This window comes from Acartia tonsa, chromosome 12 (genome assembly GCF_053477335.1).
Source record: "Acartia tonsa isolate MP-2025a chromosome 12, ASM5347733v1, whole genome shotgun sequence".
Lineage (NCBI taxonomy): Eukaryota > Metazoa > Arthropoda > Copepoda > Calanoida > Acartiidae > Acartia > Acartia tonsa.
In genome coordinates, this window is record NC_137271.1 from 40,818,642 (window position 1) to 40,843,232 (window position 24,591).

At 33.7% G+C, this 24,591-nt stretch overlaps 1 protein-coding gene across 1 annotated transcript; it reads left to right on the forward strand.

The window, feature by feature from the left end:
- Positions 1-925: 925 nt before the first annotated feature.
- LOC145334110 (uncharacterized) lies at positions 926-2,532 on the forward strand. Its single transcript, XM_080179399.1, has 2 exons — positions 926-1,160; positions 1,306-2,532. The coding sequence occupies exons 1-2, from the start codon at positions 1,000-1,002 to the stop codon at positions 1,904-1,906; spliced, it is 762 nt and encodes a 253-aa protein (XP_080035525.1). The 5' UTR covers positions 926-999; the 3' UTR covers positions 1,907-2,532.
- Positions 2,533-24,591: the final 22,059 nt, after the last annotated feature.

Here is a 24,591-nt window from a genome sequence, read left to right on the forward strand (position 1 = left end):
TTGTTAAAATGGAAAATAGAACCAATAGACCGACGGCACCCGTACTTCCATGGCATAAATTGGTAATGCAGCTCAGCAGTAGTAAGCGCATTGTTGCTGTTGTCTACTTTTTTATACATTTTTTTTCAATTTTAAAAGCTGTCTTTTTAAATCCCTTTATTATGCTATTATTCTAAACAATGAAGCATCAGAATTCAAGTGTGTCAAGTAAAATCCCAAAAATGGCTTAGCCTATTAATCAAACTATTTTTTTTTTAAATTTAGTATTGGCCAAGGAAAGGTTTTATATGTTTTAGAGTATAGTTTGGGTTGCAATTTTATAACAGATTTACAACAAAAAAATCTTTTGGGGACAGATGCCAAAAACACTTAAATCTTGGGTTAGGGGCAAAGCCAATTTCTTTAGGCAAGAATAAAAATAATTCATTAGGAAAACCAAATTCTTTAAAAATCTTCATTCAACATCATTTTACATCATAATCTAATCTGTCTATCTTCTATTTCATTCTGTTTTACCAAAAATAAAGCTGCCTTTCAAACGTACAAAGAGAAAAAAGCAAGCAATTAAGGGTGGATTTTTCCCTTAAAAATTTCCCGAACTATTTTAATGTCCAAATGAGGGAGAAATGTTAGGCGTCTGTGTGAAGTTTTCAGGGCGGAAGGAGGGGTGTGGGAGGGAGGGGGGGGGATGGTTTGGTGCTCAAATTGGTTGGTTCTGGTATTATCTCCTCCCCCTTCCGTTCTAAACCTCCCACCCAACCCCCCTTTTTATTTATATTTATACCCAACAAATAATAATCCCCCTTTATCCTTTAACACAGAGAAAGCACATAGGAGGGTGGGGGAATTTTAAGGCAAAATAACGCGCAATTACCCCCCCCCCCCCCTCCTATAGACAGTACAATTTGTGTTACTCATCAAAGGATCAGTTCCGATTTAGTCATAGCAGAGACCATTCCATATACAAAATTTAAAGTTACACGAAAAAAATCCGCCAAAATGGAGTCTTTTAGCGAGACCATAACTAAAACAACTCGCAGGATAGTGATTGACTGGATGCACGAGGTTTGTGAGGAGCTATGCTCAGCACTGGGCAGAGGCAGTGTCGGAATTAATACCTGTAACCAGATGTATGTTCATGCAGTTCATAATTTAGACAGGTACGCATAGCTTTTATAAATGCCTTAAAGATTTTCAGGAAAGCCTCTAAAGGATAGATTTTTGCCATTTTGAGTGAGATTATTATTAAATATGATCCCCCCAAAAAACTATTTTTTACCGTTTTTAATAATTTCTTTTTTTCAGATTTATGTCACGGTGTCATATAGTGAAAAGCCAGCTGCAGCTTGCCGCCGCCGTTTGCCTGCTAATCTCCGCCAAAATCTACGCCATTCCCGGCGTGAACGTGTTGGACATGTGTGAGTTCACCGACTACTGCTTCAGCCCCGAGGAGGTGATGGCCTGGGAGCTGTTGGTCCTCACTAAGCTGGACTGGTCCCTGCGTATTGACACGCCAATTGATTATGCCACCCGGCTGCTGGCCACTCTCAACTGCCCCGACCTAAAGCCCAAAGTTGTTGACCTAATTGTCATGTCAACAGCCGAACCTGACCTCAGCCTAATTCCCGTTGACCGCCTGGCTGTGGCCGCCATTGATGTCATCCTCGCCGAGACAAAGTCGCCGGTTAGAGTCCCCATTGAGCTGAAGCATATGGAAACTATGAAGGTTGTGCAGAGGCTGAGAGGCCTCCTGGAGGATGATTTTGATTCTGACTATGGATCCTGTATTTCTGGCCTGTCTGGTTGCTCCAACGGACCTGATTTTGATAATTATTACAAGGATTTTAAAATAAGGTCGGCCATAGGTGGTGGCGATGATTTAAGTGTTCGCGTCAGCCATTTGTAATATTCATAATTTTTCTTCATGTAATGATTCAGATTTAAATTTAGATTTCTGCTTTTAAAATTATTATTTCTGTTATGAAGGTTTTCAACTGAAATTCATTCTGTTAAAGTGTAATACTGTATCTAGAGGACAATTATGTTCATAAGTAGCGCAGCATATACAGCTTACAAAAGTGATTTTATTTTAAAAACTAAACAATACGTCTAAAATTTTACAAATGAGAAAAAAGACGAACGGACATTGCTTTATCAAAGAGTAGTTGCGCTAATATGAAACTTATTACTGAGATTGTATTAATATATGTACCTAAAATAAAAATTTAATCACAAAATGAGAAAAAAAGATTATAAAAAAATCTTTTAAAACATGTACAAATATATCTTATTTTCCTACTGAAGTATTCATTCTGTTATTATTGTAATTATGTAGCTATTAAAAAAATTAAAAAAGAAAAAAAATCTTTTAAAATATTATTAATAATAAGTGTATTTTTATAGTCAGAGTCATTTACTAAGAATCTGAAATTGGGATTCGAGGCATTATTTTAATTGTGATTATTTAAACCAAATTATTATTTTTATATATATTATCATAATGTTTTTATTAAATAAATATTATAATTTTAACTTGATGCTTTTTTATCTATTTCTTGCTAACTTAATACTTATCGAAAAGTAACAGGATGTCTGTCTGTCTGGGTCTGTACAAAAGGATCTCCTTTTTACCTTTTCTATATAAAACCATATTTTTTTTTTTGGGGGGGGGGATAGTAGACTTATCACGCCCCCACCTAAAGTGCTCTTAGAGGCCACTAGTCCCTATATAAAATAACTGGATGTCTGTCTGTGTGTACTGAAGAATCTTGCTAACCGTTGAACCGATATGGTTTTCCTTAATAGTGAAGATTCTTATGGGTTCAGGATAGATTAATAAAAAAAAATTTAGGGGGGGGGGGGTACAATCACTAATCCAAGATAAATTAAGTCTTCTACGGTTCTATCCATTATACTCAATAATCAAATATTGTCCAATAGTATGCAGATAAATGTCTTATTTTGAATAAAATTCATTGGTAGATATAGGATTCTAGTTGTAATGCATATTGATAATGACATTCCAGATGCTGAAATTTTGTTGGACACGAAGACAAAATCTAAAATTTATAGGTTTATGCCAAAAAAAAATTTTTAAAAATCACGAAACCTTTCCTTATTAAAATATTGTGCTAAGGTTTTTTTAGTTATTCATATTTTTACAAAATAAAACTTTATGGTATAATTCCAGCCCATCCTTGCAAAGTATCCTTAAACCAGAAAGGCTTCATCACTTATTTAAAAACTGTAAAACAATCTCTTTAGTAATTTTCCAAGATACTTTTAGACAGATATAAACACACTTTTCTATCAAAAGGGATTTTTTATCTGTAGCCTAGGATTTTTATAACTGCTGAACGGATTGAGTTCTCTATTCTGAGGTGCTTTACATAGGTCCTGTTGTGGTTTTAGGCTATTTATTGGAAAATTTAAGTCTGGAATGCTTCAAGGCTATTTTTTGTCCTTTCCTACCCCCATGAAAACATAGCCCCTAGATGTTTTAATAAAGAAACATCGTATTTATAAAAAAAAACTTATGGGATTTAATATAATATTTTTTTTGATAATTACTAATTTTTAAACTTATGTAAAATTGCCTTTTCAGTATGGCTCCCAAACCTATTGATATCCGTTAGATTAGAACCGGTTCCAGCCATAGGCGTCCAAGGGGGGGGGGGGTAATGGGCCATTTGGCACCCCCAAACGATTTTGAACAATACCCCCCCCAACCATTTTTGGGGGTAATTACCCCCCCCCCCCCCAAAAATAAATGTTCTTTAAACAAAATTTTTTTGGGGGGGTATTTACCCCCCCAAATTGAATGTTCTTAAAAAAAAATTTTACTGAAAATTTTTTTTTGGGGGGGGGGATCTATGATGTAATTGTAAAGCACTGAAGATTCCATAAAATAGATACCTAACTAAATTAAATATTTCATTAAATAATGAAAAAGAATTTCTATAGGCGATTTCTTTTGGGAGGATGTCAGGGTGTCTCAAAACTAGTTATAAAACTTACCAGGACCTATAAGACGCTTCGTTTTAAAGTATAATCATATTGGTTCATTGGTTAGTGAGTTAATTATTGTATTTTAATGTTCTAAAGAATGAGATACTACTATATATTTGAATAGTAGTGGCGCCCTTAGCATCTAAGAACTCGTGTTTTCTAAAGGGTAATAAGGGAGGAGAAAAATAGCCTAAAACCACTCAAAGGATTGACCTATAATAGTGTGGAACCATCATGGGATCTATGTGAAGCTTTCCTAAAAAGGAGAACTCAGTATTAAAAGTAATAAAATCTGAAGCTATAGTCAAATAAACCTTACTTACTACTTTATGTTAGGATAGTACTTATTAACTTAATAGATTAGGTAGGTGCTTTTTTTACATAATTAAATTACCCCCCCCAATAATTTTACCCCCGGGGTAAATTAGTTTGAGGGGGGTAATTACCCCCCCCCAACAGATTTGGGGGGAGTATTTACCCCCCCCCCCAACAGACTTAAGGGGGGGTAATACCCCCCCCCCCAATCAAATTTTACCCCAGGGGTAAAAATTTTGGGGGGGGTAAAATAAAATTTCGGCGTGCTTCGCGCGCCATTTTACCCCCCCCCCCTAAAATTTTTTACCCCCCCCCAAAAAAAAAGCTTGGACGCCCCTGGTTCCAGCCATACTGAAAAATCATGTTTAGCAGAGTGTTGCAGACAATTTTCCATGAATATTAAAATAAAAAATATTAAATTAATACCAGTTTTATTAGCCCGTGCCTTCTGCCAGTTGGGTCTAACAAAACTGGTTTGAATCTTTTAATTTTTCATTTTAATATCTAAAGAAAGCTGTCTGCAATACGATGCGTTACTTGTTATTGTTGCGCTTCTTTTGGATAAAACTGTTCTTGTGTACACAGGACGTCTAAGCTTTTTATTTTGAGAGAGGTAAAATGAAGAATCTCATTTGTTTGAGTGGGGTAATCTAATGTTTCTTTTTTTTAAGCGGAAAGGGGTATAGTGGGGAGGTTTCAAATTTTGATGGGGTTAAACATCTCTTCACCCCACCCTTTGAGGTCCTATTGTGTACATATTCAGGAATAAGACAATAGTCGATAGATTGATGTACATCCCCAGTGATGATACACGAAATTATCCATTCTGTAGATTAAGTTTAGTGGTTGAAAGTTTAGGCACTCAACTAGATTAACCAACCATTTAATTTAATAAACTCCACAAAGTGTTTAAGCTAACGAATACGAAAACGTTATTATAAGACTTTGGGGCCTAGTGTAATAAACAGTCCAATGTCCCCTTCCACCCTGGTACATATTAGATTTAGTAAGATTAGACTTTGTTACAATTTGATGATTATCTCATAGCAAGCACACGTATACAATATATGAGGGTGACATCACTTCTGCAAAAAAAAACGTTGGTGCCATGCGCGTTAAGAAACCATTGAATCTAAAGGGATAAGACAATGGCTGATATTGATGTGCATCACTAATGATGATACACAAAATCACACCTATTGTAGGTTGCAGTAAGTTGAATGATTTGAATACTCAACGTAATGAACCAACCAATCAAAATTCAATAAAAGTCTCAAAAGTTGTTTGGAGACTATTGTAATAAACAGCCCAATGTCCCCTTCCTCTAAATATTTTTCGTAGGTTAAAATTACTGGCAGACCATTTATGTTTTAAAGTTAGTATGTTTTTCAACCTATTTTAAAAAAATTACACTATTGTAAGACATGAAGATATATTTCGATTTTAGCAATCATTTTCAATTCATTTTGTCTAAAAAAATATAGGCATGAGACATTAGATAACAGCAAATATGATCAAAGATATTAAACATACATTTATATAGAACAATGTCACAAATTATTTTGAATCTTAGGTATCACCATAGAATACAGATGACTACTGAAAAAGTTTGAAATAAAAGATTAAAACATTAGTTTTTTAAACAGGAGGAGTAGGGAATAATTCTTGGCCTTGTTTGAGTTATGGGGCGGGGCATAGTTTTTATTAAAGGAATTTTTTTGATGGTTAGGAAATAGGCGGAGTTTTGGATGGTGAGTTTGGTTGAAGGCGGAGACAGAAAAAACTGGGAGGAGACAAAAAAGTGGGAGGAGTGGGGGGGGGGGGGGTTATGAAAAGGTTGTGAATTTATCTTTGTCCTTGGTTGTTCATGGGTGGAGATTTGGATTTTGAAATCTGTTAAAAAAATGGGTGGAGTTATTCCTGAGATGGGAAAAATTTTAATCTTTATGATATCCTGCTTTGTTTAGGTTTTAGGATGGAGGAAGAAATGGTGTTCTTTTGAATTAACCGAAAAAGTGAAAAAATGTGTACATTTTTTTGATGAACCATGAAATGAAAACTACATGGTATAAAATGTTGACTTATTTGAGAATTTTGGAAGTATAATTTGATGATGCAAACAATTGATTTGTGTTTAAGGATAACCTGAGTATCAAAGAAGCTTAATCCTTTGAAATGTTAACTGTGTTTTAAAAGTTTTTTTTATAAAAATTTGCAAATGCACACAGTTAATTTAAGTTTAAAGAAATGTTCAGAAATAAAATATTTTTTACAAACTAAATGATGAGGGTTTTTTAGTAGATCTCTGAAACTGCAAACAAATGTTATGTGTTGAAAAAGAAATTTGTTGGAAAGATGGGTCTTGTTTGAAAAAAGGATTTTTTTGTTTAATTGATGATTAAATGTTTGTTGGGTGAAGCAAATTACACAATTTTATTGAGAGCAGAATCAAAAGACCTAATCAAAAGTTTTTCCCTAGCTAGGCGTATCCAGGGGTCTGTGCTTCTTATTTTCTCTATTGGGACAATTTCCAAGTCCTGTAGATTGTGTCCTTGGGCCTTGAAATGACTTCCATGACTACCATTTATGGACACTGTATGCATAACATAATAAAGAATTTTAAAAGTTCCTAAAGTTTTTATCCAACGAATTAGAGAAAGTAGATAATTCTTTGTGGGCCTTTACATCCCCATCAAATTCATTTTATTCGCATACTTTTAGTTGCTATTGTGCTTTTTAGTTGATATGAAGAATTTTGCGGTCATGACATAAGTGGAAGTCATGGGCTGCAAATATAAGCTGGATTATTTAAATGGTTCGCCAACCGCACAGTTTTTATAATTTTAGAAATAATGCAAAAAGCCTTGACTTTCAAACAGGGACGTCCAAACTTTTTATTTTAAAGGAGTAAAAAGATTGGTTTCAAATGTTTGACGGGGTAATATAATGTATTTTTTAAATATTAGAGTTAAAAGAGAGGTTTCAATGTTTGAGGGGTAAACAACACTTTAATCCTACCCTTGGACGTCTATGCTTACAAAACCATTAAAATTTTAAATCATGTATGCTGCTAAAGTGACTCTTAAATCAAGAAAAATGTTAGTTGCTTAATTAAACTATCAGCAATTTGCTAGCAGCAGCTATTTAAAAGTTGGTTATAGCGGCTACCGAAGCCTTGATTAATTGGAAACTCCAACACTTAAATTTTTCCTTAGATATTTCTTTCAGATAAAGTGTCTATGTCGGAGGGAGGTGACATTGGACCCATAAAGGTACCCAAAGTTTTATAATTTTTTAAAAATTGTTAAATAGTGACTTCTAAAAAAATTAGATTGATTAGTACAAACTAACAACCTTTAGTTTTAATCTAAAAATTGGGTAATTTTGTTTTTCATTACTATTGTATATCAATTTAGTATTATCCTAAATTACATAAAAAAAATTAATAAAAGAATATCCTTTTGTATACATATGATACAAAGGGATAAATTTGGTGTAAAAAGCTTAGATTGCTTATCAACCATTTGGCACTATAGAGATGTGTAATTTGAAACTTGAAGTGCATCCCCTACGCCTGCGAGCATAGATGTCCAAGGGTGGGGTAAAGGGCTGTTTACCCCCCCCCCCCCCCTTAAACTTTGAGATCCCTCATTTTACTCACTTTGGAATTTTAAAAAATACATTACCCCACAGCAAACCTTTGAAATTCTCTATTTTACCACACTCAAAATAAAAAGCTTTGACGTCCCTGCCCATTCGCCTGCAAGCAAACGTCAATGTTACTCCGTATCATTGTAAAAAAATAAAATCAGCTAATAGTGTCGGACATATAAAAAAAAGTCCCTGTAAAAGAACAGTAAGCTAATTGCTAGCATACGGAAAGGGTCTCCACCACTTGGGACAGGTAGCTGTCTGGATTATACGTCTATACTGATACATTTATTATTATGTTGATAGATTTGTATCGAACGATTCTTAATGCCGACCCAAAATTGACATAAATGGCAAACACTTTTACAGGCGAAGTAAAAAAACAAGACTAAGGAACATGTATTTACTAAATACACCATTTTTCTTTATTATTACTTATAACAATTTGCTGTTAATTTGAATCAAAGCCATAATAATTATAGTCGGTCCGAACGTACTGGATAGCTCTTTTCGTTAATTTGGCATGTTAGGATTGTCTTATCGATTTCAAACTATCCATGATGATTCCTGTAGTAGTGAGGTACGATTTAAAAATCGTAGTAATTCTATATTCGTTACCAGAATGTCCGTACGTCTATTTTTAACATGTTGATTTTTAACTTTTTAACAACAATTTTTTTATGAGATCCGATTGATCTGATTTTTTGGAGTACTGATTCCTATTACAATAAGGTACAATATCATAATCGAAGCAACTCAATAATCAAGACCTAAATGTAAGTATGTACTTAAACAGTATTATAAACTTAAGAAGTTTTGCAACAAATTTACGCATAATTTTGTTAAAGCTTATATTCATATTTTGCATATTCAGTTCTTGCACTCTACAAGAGTTTATGTTCGTCTGTCATACCGTTTTAGAGGTTCAAGTTTATGGATGTTGTCATCCTTGTTAGTTTGTTCTTGCTGCGTTACTTGCAATAACCAATTTTATAAAATCCAGGAAGGTAGGGGACATTGGACTGTAAATTAAACACTCACTTACTAGTTCACATTAAACTTTGGGTACTTGAATCTTGATTGGTTGGTTCAAACTTTTGAACTAATAATTTTAATCTAAAGATGAGCTAATTATGATTATCATCATTGGGGTTGTTTATCAATTTAATATTCATTATCTTATCCCTTTAGAAAACCACAATAACATGTGTTGAACTAATATAAAATTATTAGCTATGACATATTTATCATAATCAAATTATATAAAGGGATCAATTGAATCCATGGAGAGGGGGGAGATGGGACATTGGGATGATCATTACACTAGTCCCCAAAGTCTTTTAATAACGTTTTCTTATTCGTTAGCTTTGAAACCTTCAGGACTTAAATGGATTTTATTGGTTGGGTCATTTAGTTGAGGGTCCAAACATTTAAACCACTTATTGTAATCTACAGAACGGGTAATTTTGTGTATCATCATTGGGGATGTACATCAATTTATCGGCCATTATCTTATCCCTGTATATCCCTGAATAGAATGATATCTGGTTAAATATCAATATCTTAAATATGTGTGCGGTGCAGGTTTTCATTGATTTTAGTAGCGCAGCTACTCTATATACCTACTAGCGGCTACGCCCGTAACGTAGATGCCTCAAAGGGCACTAAGGAATGGGGGGGGGGGGGGTTGAATTCGACAAACCAATTTTATTTTATTTTTAAGAGAAAAAGTAAAAACGATTTTTGGGGGGAGTAATATTTTTCTAGGAGCGATTTATTTCGGGAGGTTGGTGGTACCATCCCCAAAAATAGTTATAAACCTGTCCAGGACTTATGACAAGATACATTATAAAGGAGAACCATATCGGTTTAGCCGTAAGCGAGATCCTTCTATACAGACACAAACACGGAGATCCTGTTACTCTATTAAAAGGATTAAAATGGCACTTTCCCTCAAGGAGCCTATCGACCATTCATATTTTTCAAATAAATTGAAAAAAAGTTAGTTTTTTCTCCTATGCAAAACCACTGCTGGGAATATAACCTACCCTAACCATACCTAAAGTAATAAACAAACGAAACCTATCCCCTATCAGTTTTTCAATTTATTCAAAGTTATGGTTAGGGTTTCTGTGCTCGACTAGCAATTTTGGGGGAAACCGAGGTAAAGTTATTAGTAGTCTGGAAGCAATTGATATCATTGTTATAAAAGTTTGGGTACCAGTACAATTTACAGTCTTATGTCCCCTCTTTTGCTCTGAGCATAATGGTATCTATTTAATTTAAAAATGAAGCATTATTTGCTTGCTGACCATTACAAGGACTAATCTATCTGCCGTTGCTATAGCCATCCAGTTTTCAGCCTAAATTCGCCGCGGTTTGTTTAGTCGATCTTTATACAGGCAGATAATTTTTAATAAGGGACACTTATTCAGTAGCGTTTGACTGACAAATGTCTTTAATTATTTTACAAGAGATAGCTACCCTATGCCTAGTTTTGTCCGTAAGTTGGTACGTGGAACTCTACCCTCACATTACTAAATCATGGAAAGAAAACGAAGCAACAGGTATTTTCACTGTAGCTTTTCTCATATTTCTCACCCCTGCGGAGCCAACTTCTTAGCCCTACGGGGCAATCATTAAAATTTACCTAACCTAACCTTAAAAAAACTATCAAAAGCTGCCGGGAAATTATTCTTTACTATTATTATCATTGCGCTATGAATGGTAACATTGTCCTAGATCTAATAAGGGATAAGACAATGGACGATAAATAATTGTAAAAGCCAAAAAGTTACTCAATCTGTAATTATTAGAACGTGCTTTGAAACTTGGGGAAAATTTTAATATACAGTCCAAAAGCTTCCCCCCTCCCTCCTTGTTTTTAGAATGCTTGTCCCTGTGCATGCGCGCGGACTTAACAGATGATAAAAGAAAAGGGGGAAATGCGCGCATTTTATATATATTAGGTAAATAAAACTAAATTTATTGGTGTTTTCACAATGTGTAACAATTAAAATTATCAGCCAAATAAAATGCAACACGAACAAGCAAACATCAAAATTGGATAAAAAGTCTTTTTTGGCAATATTTCTAATTCCACATTGGTGTTAGATTTATATTGAGCAAATATTTGATTTAAAATTTGTAAATAAACAAAGTAGATTTGTAAATTTCTGATGAACATGGGAGAAATCGACTATCTGGACGAAGTAGTAAAGTAGCAAGGTTTTTTTCTGAAGCTTAATATCTCAATAACTACTGAACCGAATAGGTTTCCTCTTTAAATGGTTTTAGGCTGTTCTATTTTCAGATTTAAACTTTGGATGATTTTCAGCTATTTTATATCCCCTCTCTGATCCTTTTAATACAGAGCACCTAGATGCTAGGAGCGTAACCGCCAGTTCTAATGTACTAAATTATTTTATTAGTTATTTTGAATAAATACCACATATACAAAATTGATGTATACAGAAGCTATAAAGGGTGCTTCTCATAGGACACATAGCTGAGGGGGGGGGGGGGTTCATTGGTTTAAAGGACGCCTGCAAGAAATAACACGCTTTAACTGCTGAAAGACTGCCACAAGAAGACCCAATACCCCAAATTATAAGCCTTCAGCTTCAATAACAAAAAAGTTCTAGGCATTTCAAAATAGCATTTTATGTACAATGGAATTTTTGAAAGATTATCAATGCTCATAAAAGAAAAAACAATATTAAATTACGTTGCCTAGACATAAAATTATAACCTTATCTTTGTCAGAAATTTAGATTGCCTGTAACTGATTACATTTTTACAATAAAAACACCACATTTCATAGTCAAAATCTATGAAAAAATTCGATTTAAATTGCATTTTTTAACGAAAATCATAGCGGAAACAAAGGGGTAAACTAATACAAGCTTAGCTGTGATTGGTTGTTAAGCTGATTCAGCCTTCTGATTGGCTACAGTACATTCGGTACAATGCAAGTAAAACTTAATTTTTTTTTAATGATTTTGACTATAAAAATGGGTATTTTTATTGTAAAAATATAATTAGTTACTGGAAACCTAAATTTATGACAAAAATAAGCTTATAATTTTGTTTCTAGGCCACGTAGTTTAATTTCAAAGTTTTCAACATGAGCATTGCAATTCTTTCAAAATTTCTATTGTACATAAAATGTCTTTTTAAAATGCCTAGAACTTTTTTGTTATAGAAGCTGAAGGCTTCAAATTTGGGGTATTTGGTCTACTTGTGGCAGTCTTTCAGCAGTTAAAGCGTGGTATTTCTTGCAGGCTTCCTTTAAGGGACTATATCTGTTTAGGATGGGGGTGATTTTATTTAGTAGGGGGTCGTGGTGGAGGAGAATTGTACCCGAGGGACACGTGTGAGATGTAAGATTTAGGCATAGTAGACCTAGTACAATAAATTTCTCTAAATTTATGTTTACTAGCGGCTACGCCCCTAGAGGCTTCTAGGGGCACTTGAGGAGAGGAGAGTGGAATTTGATAACCCAATTTCTTTTTTTAGATTTTAAAAGAAAAAAAATATAAAAAAAAATTTGGGGGGGGCGAAATCTTTTTTTTTTGGGGGGGGAGGTCCCCCCCCTAATTTTTAATTCTAGTTTTAATTTTGGGGGGGATTTTTCATTTTTTTTTTTTTTGGGGGGGGGGGTTGGGGGTGTCCCACCCCCCCAAGAAAATAGTTATAAACCTTCCCGGGACCTATGAGAAGCTACCCTGTTAAGGAGAACCCGATCGGTTCAGTGGTTAGCGAGATCCTTTGGTACAAACAAACACACAAACACACAGTCACACAAACATCCTGTTACTTTAGTATAAGGATTTATCAAGTTATAAAATTTTTTTTAAAGTTTTTAATTTAATTTGTTGTTTTTTCTCTTCATATTGTAAAATATGATGGTACCCAAAGTTGTCATGAATATATTCTTAAATCCATAACTTAAACACTTTGGGGGCTTATATTAAACTGTGATTGGTGGGTACAAAATAACAAAAAGTCTAAACAATTTTAATTTTCAGAAGAGGTAATTTTGTTTGTTTATCATTGGGGAGCTACAATGTTTTATGTTGTCCCTTAAGATCCCTGAAACGGCAAGAGGTGCGGTTACTATTTTTTATTATAATATGTCAGTTGTAGATGAACAGATGGTAACTTTAACGCGAGCAGGAGAAACAAGAGTTACAGGAGAGAGAGAGAGAGAGAGAGAGAGAGAGAGAGAGAGAGAGAGAGAGAGAGAGAGAGAGAGAGAGAGAGAGACAGAGAGAGAGAGAGAGAGAGAGAGAGAGAGAGAGAGAGAGAGAGAGAGAGAGAGAGAGAGAGAGAGACAGGGAGACAGAGAGAGACAGAGAAAGAAAGAAAGAAAGATTGATAGATAGATAGATCTGGTCCTTTCAATTTAATCGATATAACTATCAAATAAGATAAATCCTTCTTAAATGCATCATATATCAATAATCTGAAGATATTGTTAGGCAGTTCATTAAACTAGTTTCTCGTATTCATTCGAATCCGGTGGATAGGAACCGGTTCTCATCCATACGAAAAAACTATGTCTAGCATCGTATTATATCCAGTTTTCTACGAATATAGAAATGTACAATCATAAAATTAAAACTAGTTTTTTTAGCCGGTGCCTTCGGCACCACGGGGCTAAAAAACTAGTTTTAATCTTATAATTGTACATTCTATATCCGCGGAAAGCCGTTTATAATACGATACGAGAAATAACTATTAATAATAACGATTTCTTATTCGTTGGTCTAACAACTTTGGAGAATTTCATTGAATCTTATTAGTTGCTTCATTAATTTGAGTGTACAAACCTTTTAACCATCTAATTATAATCTACGAAGGGGTAATTTTATGTATCATCATTGGGGATGTACATAAATCTAACCAAAAGTGCCATTATAGGTCTCATGGGGCGTAACTGCTGGTAAATTTTATAGGAAGAAAATAAATGTCATCAATTTGGTTTCTCTTCATTTAAATATTTTTTTGCTTTTCATATTCTCAATAAATTTTCCAATTATGGACAAAATACTCTCCAAATAAAGAATTTTAAAAATTTAGAAAGAAATCGTTTTTATGCGGTTATAGAGATCTTTAGATGCATACATAGATTCTAAAAAAATCATTTATAATGCAGATAGTATATTTATATGTTAACAATTAAACCTTAAAATATCATAATGTTAATTCCAAAGAACTTCGTTATTTGATTTCTTTTGTTGAAAATAAAATGGTATCTTAGGTAAACGCGTCATTCCAATTCCTTATCTTTTATATTTATTCAATTATATTATTTTATTGAAATCAAAGCAAGCTTCAATTCATTTTGGTTTGTCTGTTGGTCCGTAATGATATAAAGGAATTTAGGTGCATATATATCCTAATAATAAAATAACAGGATGTCTGTTTGTCTGTACCGAAGGATCACGCTAACCGCTTCTCATAGGTCCCGGAACGGTTTATAACTATTTTGGGGGAGGTACCACCACTCTCCCCAGAGGAATCGACAAAAATAAAAACGCCGGACCGTGATAGACGGCGGATTTTAGTATTTTACTGTGCTATGTTTAAAAAATCTCAAGTTTGAAATTGAAGATTGCAGGCATTTAAAGTTGTCTGAAGACTTGGAGGATCCTACCAGTAACCTAAATTTTACTAGGACACCTATTTTGATTTGTACTTTTAAGGGGGAACAAAGTTTTGCCTAAAAACATGCCAAGACCTAGATCTGAGAATGAAACAGAATAAAACCATCAAGATTTCTAGGTATTCTAACAAATAATGTTAACATCCTTGTTTTTATTCATTTAGAATTAATAGAAAAAGCAAAAATAGTTTTAGATTAAGAAATTTGGAAGGTCCGCATTTTATTTAAAAGTCTGGATCAGTTTTATTATAGTTTCAATTGCGAATAATTGGAAATAAATTAAGGAATATGTGTCGTAGGCCTTCTGTGTAATACTAAGGGCTACGCCCCATGAGGCCTCTAGGGGGAGGGGGGAGTAAACCCTACAACCCTTTTAATTTTCGTTTAAAAAGAATAAATGGGGGTGGCGTATTTTTTTCCAGGGCCGATTTCTCTTAGGATGGTGGTAGTAACCTGCCCCAAAATAGTTGACCTATGAAAAGCTACAATGTGTATAGGAGAATTATATCGTTGCAGCGGCCAGCGAGGTCCTTCGGTAAACACAGTTAGACATCCTGTTACTTTAATTAAGGATCAATTTATTATATGTATCAAAGGCGAAGTTTTTCTAAAACTAGTATAGATCGTCATGGATAGCTAATAATTTAATTTAGATATGTTAAAATCTTCATAACAATAGCAAAATTTGGATGTAATTTTTAACACTTTTTGGTCCAGTCTCGAACCCTGATACTCCTTGACATGCACTATGTACATCAAAGCCGCGGTGTTTTAACCATTCTAAGAAACTCTAGTAAATATAGTTTACATGTTTTCTGTTCTATTGGACAAGCACAAAAGAAAATCGGTGATAGATTTAATTTTCCCTCTTCTATTAATGGATATAGAATACATGGATATTGTGAGAGATTTTTGCATTCCCTGATAAAATGATAAACATTGTACAACAGACAATTATTATTAATATAAGAAAAATTATTCAGCCCCTCGGGGCTAAAAAACTGGTTTTGATCTTACAATATTTTATTTTGATACCCGCAGAAACCTGCCTATAATATGATGCTATAAATAACTATTCCAGTATTGCTACGAATCCGATTCCTTTCCGCTAAATTGAAACAGCTTCAGAGGCATACTGAAAAATCATGTTACGTATATTATATATTAGAGAATTTTCCGTGAATAATAAAACCCTTGTTTTGTTGAAGACGGCCTTCGGCTTCTCTTTTTGACTCAATGTGTAGACTTTTACATTTATTTTCTGCTTATTAAGTTCTAAACTAAGTTCTAAGCAAATTGTTTTGTGCTACTTGGCTGTATTCCCGACACTACACTGTTGGTTGATTTTCAAAGACCCAATTGAGAGTCGGTACAAGGTCGTTGTAATGGGGACATACAGTTATTTAACCTCCTCCTCCTCTAGTGTTTTACTTATATATTTTACAATGTAGAATGCTAGAAATAATTAGTAATTTTACAGATATTTATGATAACAGACAGTCACGTATGACAGAACTTTACATAAGCTATGCTTTAAATAAACAAGGATGATAACATCCATAAAAGTGAAGCTCTGAAACACTATGACAGAAGATCATTAACTCTTGTAGAGTGTCAGAACTGAATATATAAATTAGGTGTTAATTCATGGCGAATGGGATTCGAGGTAGCATAGGACTCGGTACATATATTGCACGAGCTCGAAGGCAACTCTACGGCGAAATGTCTTGCTGGGTATGAATATATGAGATTTGACAAAATTTGTTGCAAAACTTCATAAATAAAGAATTCTGTTTAAGGACATATTAAAATTTTCATGACTTTATTATGGAAATGCTTCGTTCAAAATATTGTACCTTATTGTAATAGGAATCAGTAATCAAAAAATCAGATCAATTGGATGATTTTATCAAAATAAAAAATTGTTGTTAAAAAACTTGAAAAATCAACATGTTTAAAATGGACGTACGGACATTCTGGTAACGATTATAGATTTGCTACGCTTTCTAAATCGTACCTAACTACTACAGGAATCACAATGCAAAGTTTGAAATCGATAGGACAATTCTAACATGCCTAAATTAACGAAAAAAGCTATCCGTTACGGACGGACTGACCGACCTTAATTATAGAAAAGCATCGCTTTTAAAAATATGCATAATTTTATATTCAATTGCCTTTATGATAATCAGTAGTAAAAATATGTTTAAATTTATCATATTTGATTATTAAATTCCCCTCCAAACCAGGGAAGCAGGGAGGGGATATTGGACTGTAAAGTATTTTTACAATTGATCTTCTTCATTAGTAAATGATTTTTAAACGCAAATCTTTTCTATTATTAGGCTCCGTATGTCACTTAACATTATTCTTTAATTTATGCACGTCAGAATTGTCCTATAGATCTTAAACTTTGTTTGATCATTCCTGTGTACGTTAGGTACAATCTTAAAAAACGTATCAACGCTAAAATCATTACCAGAAAGTCAGTACGTTCATCCAAAACATGCTGATTTTTATCTTTTTGACTAAAACTTTTTTGTATGATGTATTTATCTAATTTTGGGAACATTGATATCTAGGACAACAATCTGCTTATTAGGATTTGACACTCTACAAGTGATAATATTCGTTTTTAATACTTTTATTAAACCATCTGAGCTATTTCCTTTTACAATTAACTAATTTTAGTCTCTTAACCTTTATTAAATGTAGATGTTAAATTTTTGTTTGTTGGTTTGTTGAGATCTTAGCTGGATCTTTAAATCATTTTAGTGGTGAGCCAGATCGGGGTGAGCCAACTTTCCACCAATGAGCGCACAGCATTATTTGAAATGCCGCGCTGTGATTGGCTGAAATTCGGCGCAATCCCGATCTGGCTCACCACTAAAATGATTTAAAGATCCAGCTCTTGTTAACCAGTGCGCCGATTGAGTTCTTCATTTTATGGAAGCTGTCTATTTTGTTCCCTTCCTCCCCCTTTTAATATAGAGGCCCTAGATGCTATACGCGCAACCAATAGTACCCCTTAAAACAAATTTGAAGGGGGGGGGGTGTACGCCCTTGCATAGACGTCCAAGGAGGGGAGGGTAATGGGGTGATTACCCCCCCCAAAAAAATGAATTTGGATTTTTAATTTCTACCCCCCCCCCCAAATAAAAAATATGCCTCTATGAAATAAAGATTACCCCCCCCCCCAAAAAAAAACGAGCTTGGGGGTGCCGTAGGAACCCCCAAAATTTTTATTTTCAAACTTTTACCTCCCCCAAATAAAAAAGCTTGACGCCCCTGCGCCCTTGTAAAGGGCGTGCAAAGGAACGTGGGTGGATATATACATCCCACTTATTTTTTTGCCAGGGGAGATGATACACCCCTATACTGTACGCTTCTGGACAAAAGTACAAAAGTATATTATCTCTCCTAATACTCAAAAAAGCTTTCGTGTACCTAACCATAACAGTGGTTGGTAACCCAATAATTTACTTGATTGGTATGTACATCATTACAGGGAGGGAGGGGACATTGCACAGTTTATTACTCCAGTCCCCAAAGTCTTATAATAACATTTTCTAATTTGTTGGCTTAACAATTTTAGGGACATTCATTAAACTTTAATGTTTCATTTAGTTGAGTGTCCAAACGCTTCAACCTTTAATTGCAATCTACAGAAGTGGTAATTTTGTGTATCAACATTGGCCATTGTCTTATCCCTTTAGATCCCAGACATCAGCATCATGTATAGTAAAGGAATGTCCGAAAATGTTCATCACCCAAATATGCTCGGAATTTCAAAGGTCAATTTTCCGAGATATCAAGGTTTTTTTTACACAGGGGTTACAGTAATATCTATTACATGACAATACCTGCCTTTTTGAACTTATTAAATAGAATTTTTCAATTGTTAGCACGGCAGCAACAAGCATAAAATAAATCAAATATTGAAGCATGATATTTATATGTCTATTATTTAATTATGTCATGTCTCCGGATAAACTTATTAAATAAAAGTGATATAGACCTAAAGGCCAATGACATTAGAGTAAAACACTAGAGGGAGAAAGGGTTAAATAACTGTATCTGCCCATCGATCAACCTTGTGCAACATTTCTATTGGGTCATTAAAAATCAACCAAGTTTACAATGACCTACCCTAAGTAAGTTATCCTTGACTGGGGTAATTTAGAAGAAGGTAAATTCTTTTCAGTACGTAAAGAAGTATTTTTTTTTTAAATCATGAAATATTAAAAGAACAGTCTTATTTTTCAATTTGTTGCAAATAATTGATAATAAATGTAGTTTGCAGAAAATTAGTAACCACTGATCTTGAAGTTAATGTACACCCTAATTGTAATAAACAAACATCTACTACTTTTAAAAATAAATATTGTTGGTCGAAATATTGTTGGTTTGTACGTACAGCACAATTAATATTTGAAGAAGTCCAAAACAAGAGTACGTCTTTAGAAAACTTTGGTGACCAGTATGAAATTTACAGTCCAAAGTCCCCTCCGTCCCTGGCAAAAAGAAAAATTTAATATTAATTAATATTACAGTTTAGTAGAATTGTTAAATTTATCATGATTCAAAATAAAGTTAAGGCTCTTCTCTTTTAGGAATTTTGACTTCTTTTCCAATTACACAGTAACAAAATGCTGTCTGAATATTTAAGCATTTCAAGTATATGCTATATTTATCAGACATATTTTTTGATTGGTCAAAATAAGGTTCCTTAAAGTCAGAAAGAGAGGGGACATTGGACTGTTTATTAAACTAGTACCCAAAGTTTTCTTATTTGTTGCCTTAAAATCTTTGGGTACCGTTAATAAATCTTAATTTATTTATGAAGTTTAGTGTCCGATCATTTCAACCAATAGTTTTAATAAATCTACAGAAAGGGTAGTTTTTGTTTAGCAGCATTAACCCTTTACAGTCGGGCCCCTTGCCGCACCTTAATCAGTCGGGGGGGAGGGGAAGGACGTTCAACGCCCCTCACCCCTATTATCTCAGTTCCTATTCGAGCTAGAGGGCAAGTGCAACTCCCCTGTTTGCTAATGAATTTCCGACCTTTATAAGTCTAAGTCAATTTTCGCTTCCTTCACCCTTTTATTTAACAACCTTTGTTTTGTTTTTAGGTCTTTTTTTACTTAAAAATTTCAAACGGCTGTAATTTTCTTATTTTTTAAGCTAGAAAAACAATTTTTTTCCAGAAAATGTTTATATAAATTTTAGATTAGAAATGTCAAAATATAAATTTCAGCGGCCGCAGCTGTACTTGGCAGCTGCCAGCCGCCGCAGTCGGCGGTCGGCGGGAAAACGGCGGCGAATTTTTATGAAATTTTGATACGTTATGTAGACATGTAAGAAAAGCTTCAGTTTAAAATTTGAAGTCTCTAAGTCAAAAATTGCGGCCACAGGAGCCTTTTAAAGATTTCTGGAGACCTGGAGGATCAGAACCTGCAGGATCATACCTGGAACCTGAAAGTGCCTTGAACACCTGTATTTCATATAAGGATGTACTACTAGAGGATATTTTAATATTTTGGTATGATAAAATGCTTTGTTTTAGTAAAAAAAAAAATATTTTTGCTCTTTACCTGGATGACCCTGCCAGGTTTGCTGGCATCCTGTGCACGCCAGGATGGAGATATTTAAAAAATTCCAACTCTCAGTTATGTGTCATACTTAAAAAGCCACGCAGTTTGGGCTCTTTATCTTTCACGCACAGAAAATGAGATAGAAAAAAACGACCTGTGATTTATCTTTTGGATAATTCTTGCAACGAAATAAAGGAATTTAAGACCCAATGATGATAAACAAAATTTGCCCTATTGTAGATTCAATCATGGGTTGAAAAGATTAAATAATATATGACAATATGTGGAATAGATAGAATAATGTAAAATATCATAAAAAGGCAGATGGATGCTTTCAAATTTGGAAATAATTAAAATTTTTCAAAGCACAACCAGCTAGATTTAAAATTAAAATTATACCCTTTTAGAAAATATAGCGGAAATGTAAATAAGTCCTTTTGTGTTTGAATAATTTATTTGTACACTAGCGGATACGCCCCTAGAGGCCTCTAGTGGCACTTTGAATGTTTTTTTTCTTTAAAATATCTAATTAGAGAAATAATTGGTTTATGTTTCGTTCAAGTCTCTTTTTCGGGAGGAGTAATTTTTTTCTAGGGGCGATTTCTCTTGGGAGGGTGGTGGTACCCTTCCCCAAAATAGTTATAAACCTTCCCAGGACCTATGAGAAGCTACCCTGTTAAGGAGAACCTGATCGGTTCAGCGGTTAGCGAGATCCTTCGGTACAAACACACAGACATACACACAGACATCCTGTTACTTTAGTATAAGGATAACCAATGATAAACACACACATTCAAATCAGGGATCTAAAGGGATAAGACAATGACCGATAAATTGATGTACATCCCCAATAATGATGCATAAAATTACCCCTTCTGTAGATTAAGATTAGTGTTTGAAGCGTTTGAACACTAAACTTAATGAAACAACCAATAAAAATTCACTGAAGTCCCCAAAGTTGTTAAGCCAACGAATAAGAAAACGTATTTTTAAAAGTTTAGGGATTAGTGTAATAAACAGCCCATTGTCCCCTCTCTCTCTGCATTCAAATACATATAGTATTGTCCATAGGTAGCGCAAAATAACTGGCATAGAAATGTGAAAAAATAATCTAACCACAAAGAGGTCCCTAACCAATTTGGATATTATTAATGCTTTTTTATTGGTTGGTTCATAACTAGCAGTGTCCTAACTTTTCAACCATAAAGTTTTTTAATGAAAACAGTTGAGTTTGTCCATCATTGAAGATGAATATTAATTTACTGACCTTATTATTAGTAGCGAAGCTACTCTATAATTCACTTTGTCCGTCCGTCAGTCAGTCCGTCAGTCAGTCAGTCCGTCAGTCCGTAACGCTATGGGGGAAATGGGATTTACTCAGCTCCTATAAAAGATAGAATGCTGAAATTTTTTGACAACATTCCCATCATTAAGGAGCACAATTGACTATAAATCATCATTGGCGTTCGGACCGATTTTTAGCAGGTTTTATGCTATTTTTATATTTTTCACATTTTTCTCCATATCTTCAGTGTTTATGGTCCGATTTTCAAAATTTTTTCAGTTACAGATATCAAAATTAAATTTTCCGTCGTTTAAAGGAACAACCATGAAGGCCAGACTGCCTTTTCAGCAGGTTTTAGGCTATTTTTATATTTTTCACATTTTTCTCCATATCTTCAGTGTTTATGGTCCGATTTTCAAAATTTTTTCAGTTATAGATATCAAAATTAAATTTCCGTCTTTTGAAGAAAAAAACCATGACGGCCGGACTGCCTTTTTAGCAGGTTTTAGGCTGTTTTTTATATATTTAACATTTTTCTCCATATCTTCAGTGTTTATAGTCCGATTTTCAAAATTTTTCAGTTATATATATCAAAATTAAATTTCCCGTCTTTTAAACAAAATAACCATGACGGCCAGACTGCCTTTTTAGCAGGTTTTAGGCTATTTTTATATATTTAACACTTTCCATATCTTCAGTGTATATGGTCCGATTTTCCAAATTTTTTAAGTTAAGGATTTAAAAATTAATTTTTTTTTCGTTTTAATAAAACAACCATGACGGCCAGACTGCCTTTTATCGGGTTTTTGGCTATTTTTATATGTTTTACATATTTCCCCATATCTTTGTATATTTTGATGCAATTTTCAAACTTTTATGGGATATCTGTATATCAAAATAATTTTTCCCATTGTTATGAGCATCTTTAATATAATTTACTTTGAACATCGTCATCATGCAAAATAAAACAAGGTTTCATGTTTATTTTATCCAATAAATCTATTCTTGATTTTAGTAAAAACCTTTAAAATCTACGTATTCCAATCGACGATTTTTTGTGCTTCGCTACTTATGGATGTTGTCATCCTTGTTATTCTTATTATTCCCTTATTATTATCAATTATATGTTCGAGCTATAACTCTCATTAAGTTCTTAGCTTTATCAACAGATCTATAGTTACTCTAATGTTTTTTTCCCATATTATCTTATCTAATTATATTATAAGGGAGTTCTCTGTAGAATTTTAGGAATCATCTAGAAACCTAAGATATTTGTCTAGAAGTCCTAACTGTGCCTGCCAAAGAGTTGCACCTGTTTACTGGTCGAGTTATTCTCCATTATTTCACTATTAGTGCCAAGCGCCAGACATTCCAATCTATCAGTATAAACCATTTCAAAGTATCTAGTTCAAGACTCGAACCCGACACCAAATTTACGCTAGTGCCATGGGTTATTTATCTCCCATTAGCCAATTCTTGTAACCCCTTAGTTACTAACCCACACCGGATGTTAGAACCATAAGAGTTTACTAAAAGAACAAATAAAAATACATACCATATACTTACGGATAGGTACATGAATACATTTCTCTTAATTAGAGAATTTATTTCACTATATTTTTTATATTAAAGAACCATTAAAACCAAGTATAAAGGGGAAAATGGACTATACCATTAATTTCATTCTAATAAACTTTTTTTACCATTTTTAAATTTTGATTTGGATTGAAGTAACAATGTTGTAGCTGGACAAAGTGTCTCAAAATCAGCCATGTGACGTCATAAAAATGAGGGAGATAAGAGGAGAAGTGGAGAAAAAAACCTAAAAAAGAGATTGAAAATCAATCATTTTTATGACGTCACATGGCTGATTTTTGAGACCCTATGTCAGTGTTCAAACTTCAATAACCAATAAGTTTAATCTATAAAAAAAAGGTTAATCAATTTTTCGTTCATAATTTCATTTTCCTCAAGAAATTTACCAAATACATTGTAATCCATACGTGCATCTAACTCTAAAATCATTGTCTCATTTCAAAACCCTTTTTTGTTTAAAAAGAATGAATGAAATTTTTAGGCCTATTGCCCAAAGTGTTTACAAAACACATTTTTTTGCTTTCTGTTACTGTAAAGAATTTTAGTAGCGAAGATACTTTTAATTATGATAAATATGTCCTATCTAAAAAAACATTATTCTTACTATGTAACATTTAAGGCTATATTTAGGCTAGGTTTTGTAAAGTTTAGAAATCCGTAGTGTAAGGTCTCGTGGGGGGATTAGATAATTGTTAATACGGAGGGCATAGTGGTACAAAATATGTTTGATTAAAAGCACAGTAATATTGTTGTTTTTGGTTGCGCTACTTAGATATGTAACTAACTGTCCTTGTTCTCATTAAAAACAATTACACACAATTTAAAACTAAATTATAGAAAAATTATTTTGGGCTAAAAATAACCAAACATAAGTAAAACAATTTTAAGCATTAAATTTTTTTTTCTCTTTTTACAGCTAAACTTCTGATTCGGGAGAAGGTGAGATAACCTCCTATGAGAAATGAACTATGGAATTTTATTTTCTTCTTTATTTTAAAACAAAAACAATGCTTCTCTTATAGAAAGCTAGGGGCGAAGCCATAAATAATAATACTACAAAGGTATAAACGTAAGCACCAAAAATATAAAATGTTGGGGTGGGGAGCCGGAGGGGGGGGGGGGGTTGTTAAGGTGTTTCGCTCCCCTTATCGAAAGATAAAGACCAAGCCTCTGCTTATAAGATACTACAATGCCAAAAATTATATGCATAGACATAATTGCCTGACTAATTATAGAGAATGTTTGCTATTAAATGTTTTTTTTTTTTGGGGGGGGGGGGGGGGTGGCGTGGGAGTCTCCAACCTCTTTTATCGAAAGCTAGGGGCGAAGTCTTAAATAATGAACTACTACAATAACAGATAAATATATCTATAATACAAAGTAGAACGATGTCTGTCTGTTTGTTTGTCTGTCTGTTTGTTTGTTTGCAGCGAAGAATCTTGCTAACCGCTGAACCGATCGGGTTCTCCTTT

What these genes read in the sequence shown, in the direction of transcription:
- LOC145334110 (XM_080179399.1), top strand. Translation starts at nt 1,000, where the DNA reads ATGGAGTCTTTTAGCGAGACCATAACTAAAACAACTCGCAGGATAGTG. An exon ending in GCAGTTCATAATTTAGACAG is followed by an intron (nt 1,161 to 1,305) that starts GTACGCATAGCT and finishes TCTTTTTTTCAG; the next exon opens with ATTTATGTCACGGTGTCATA.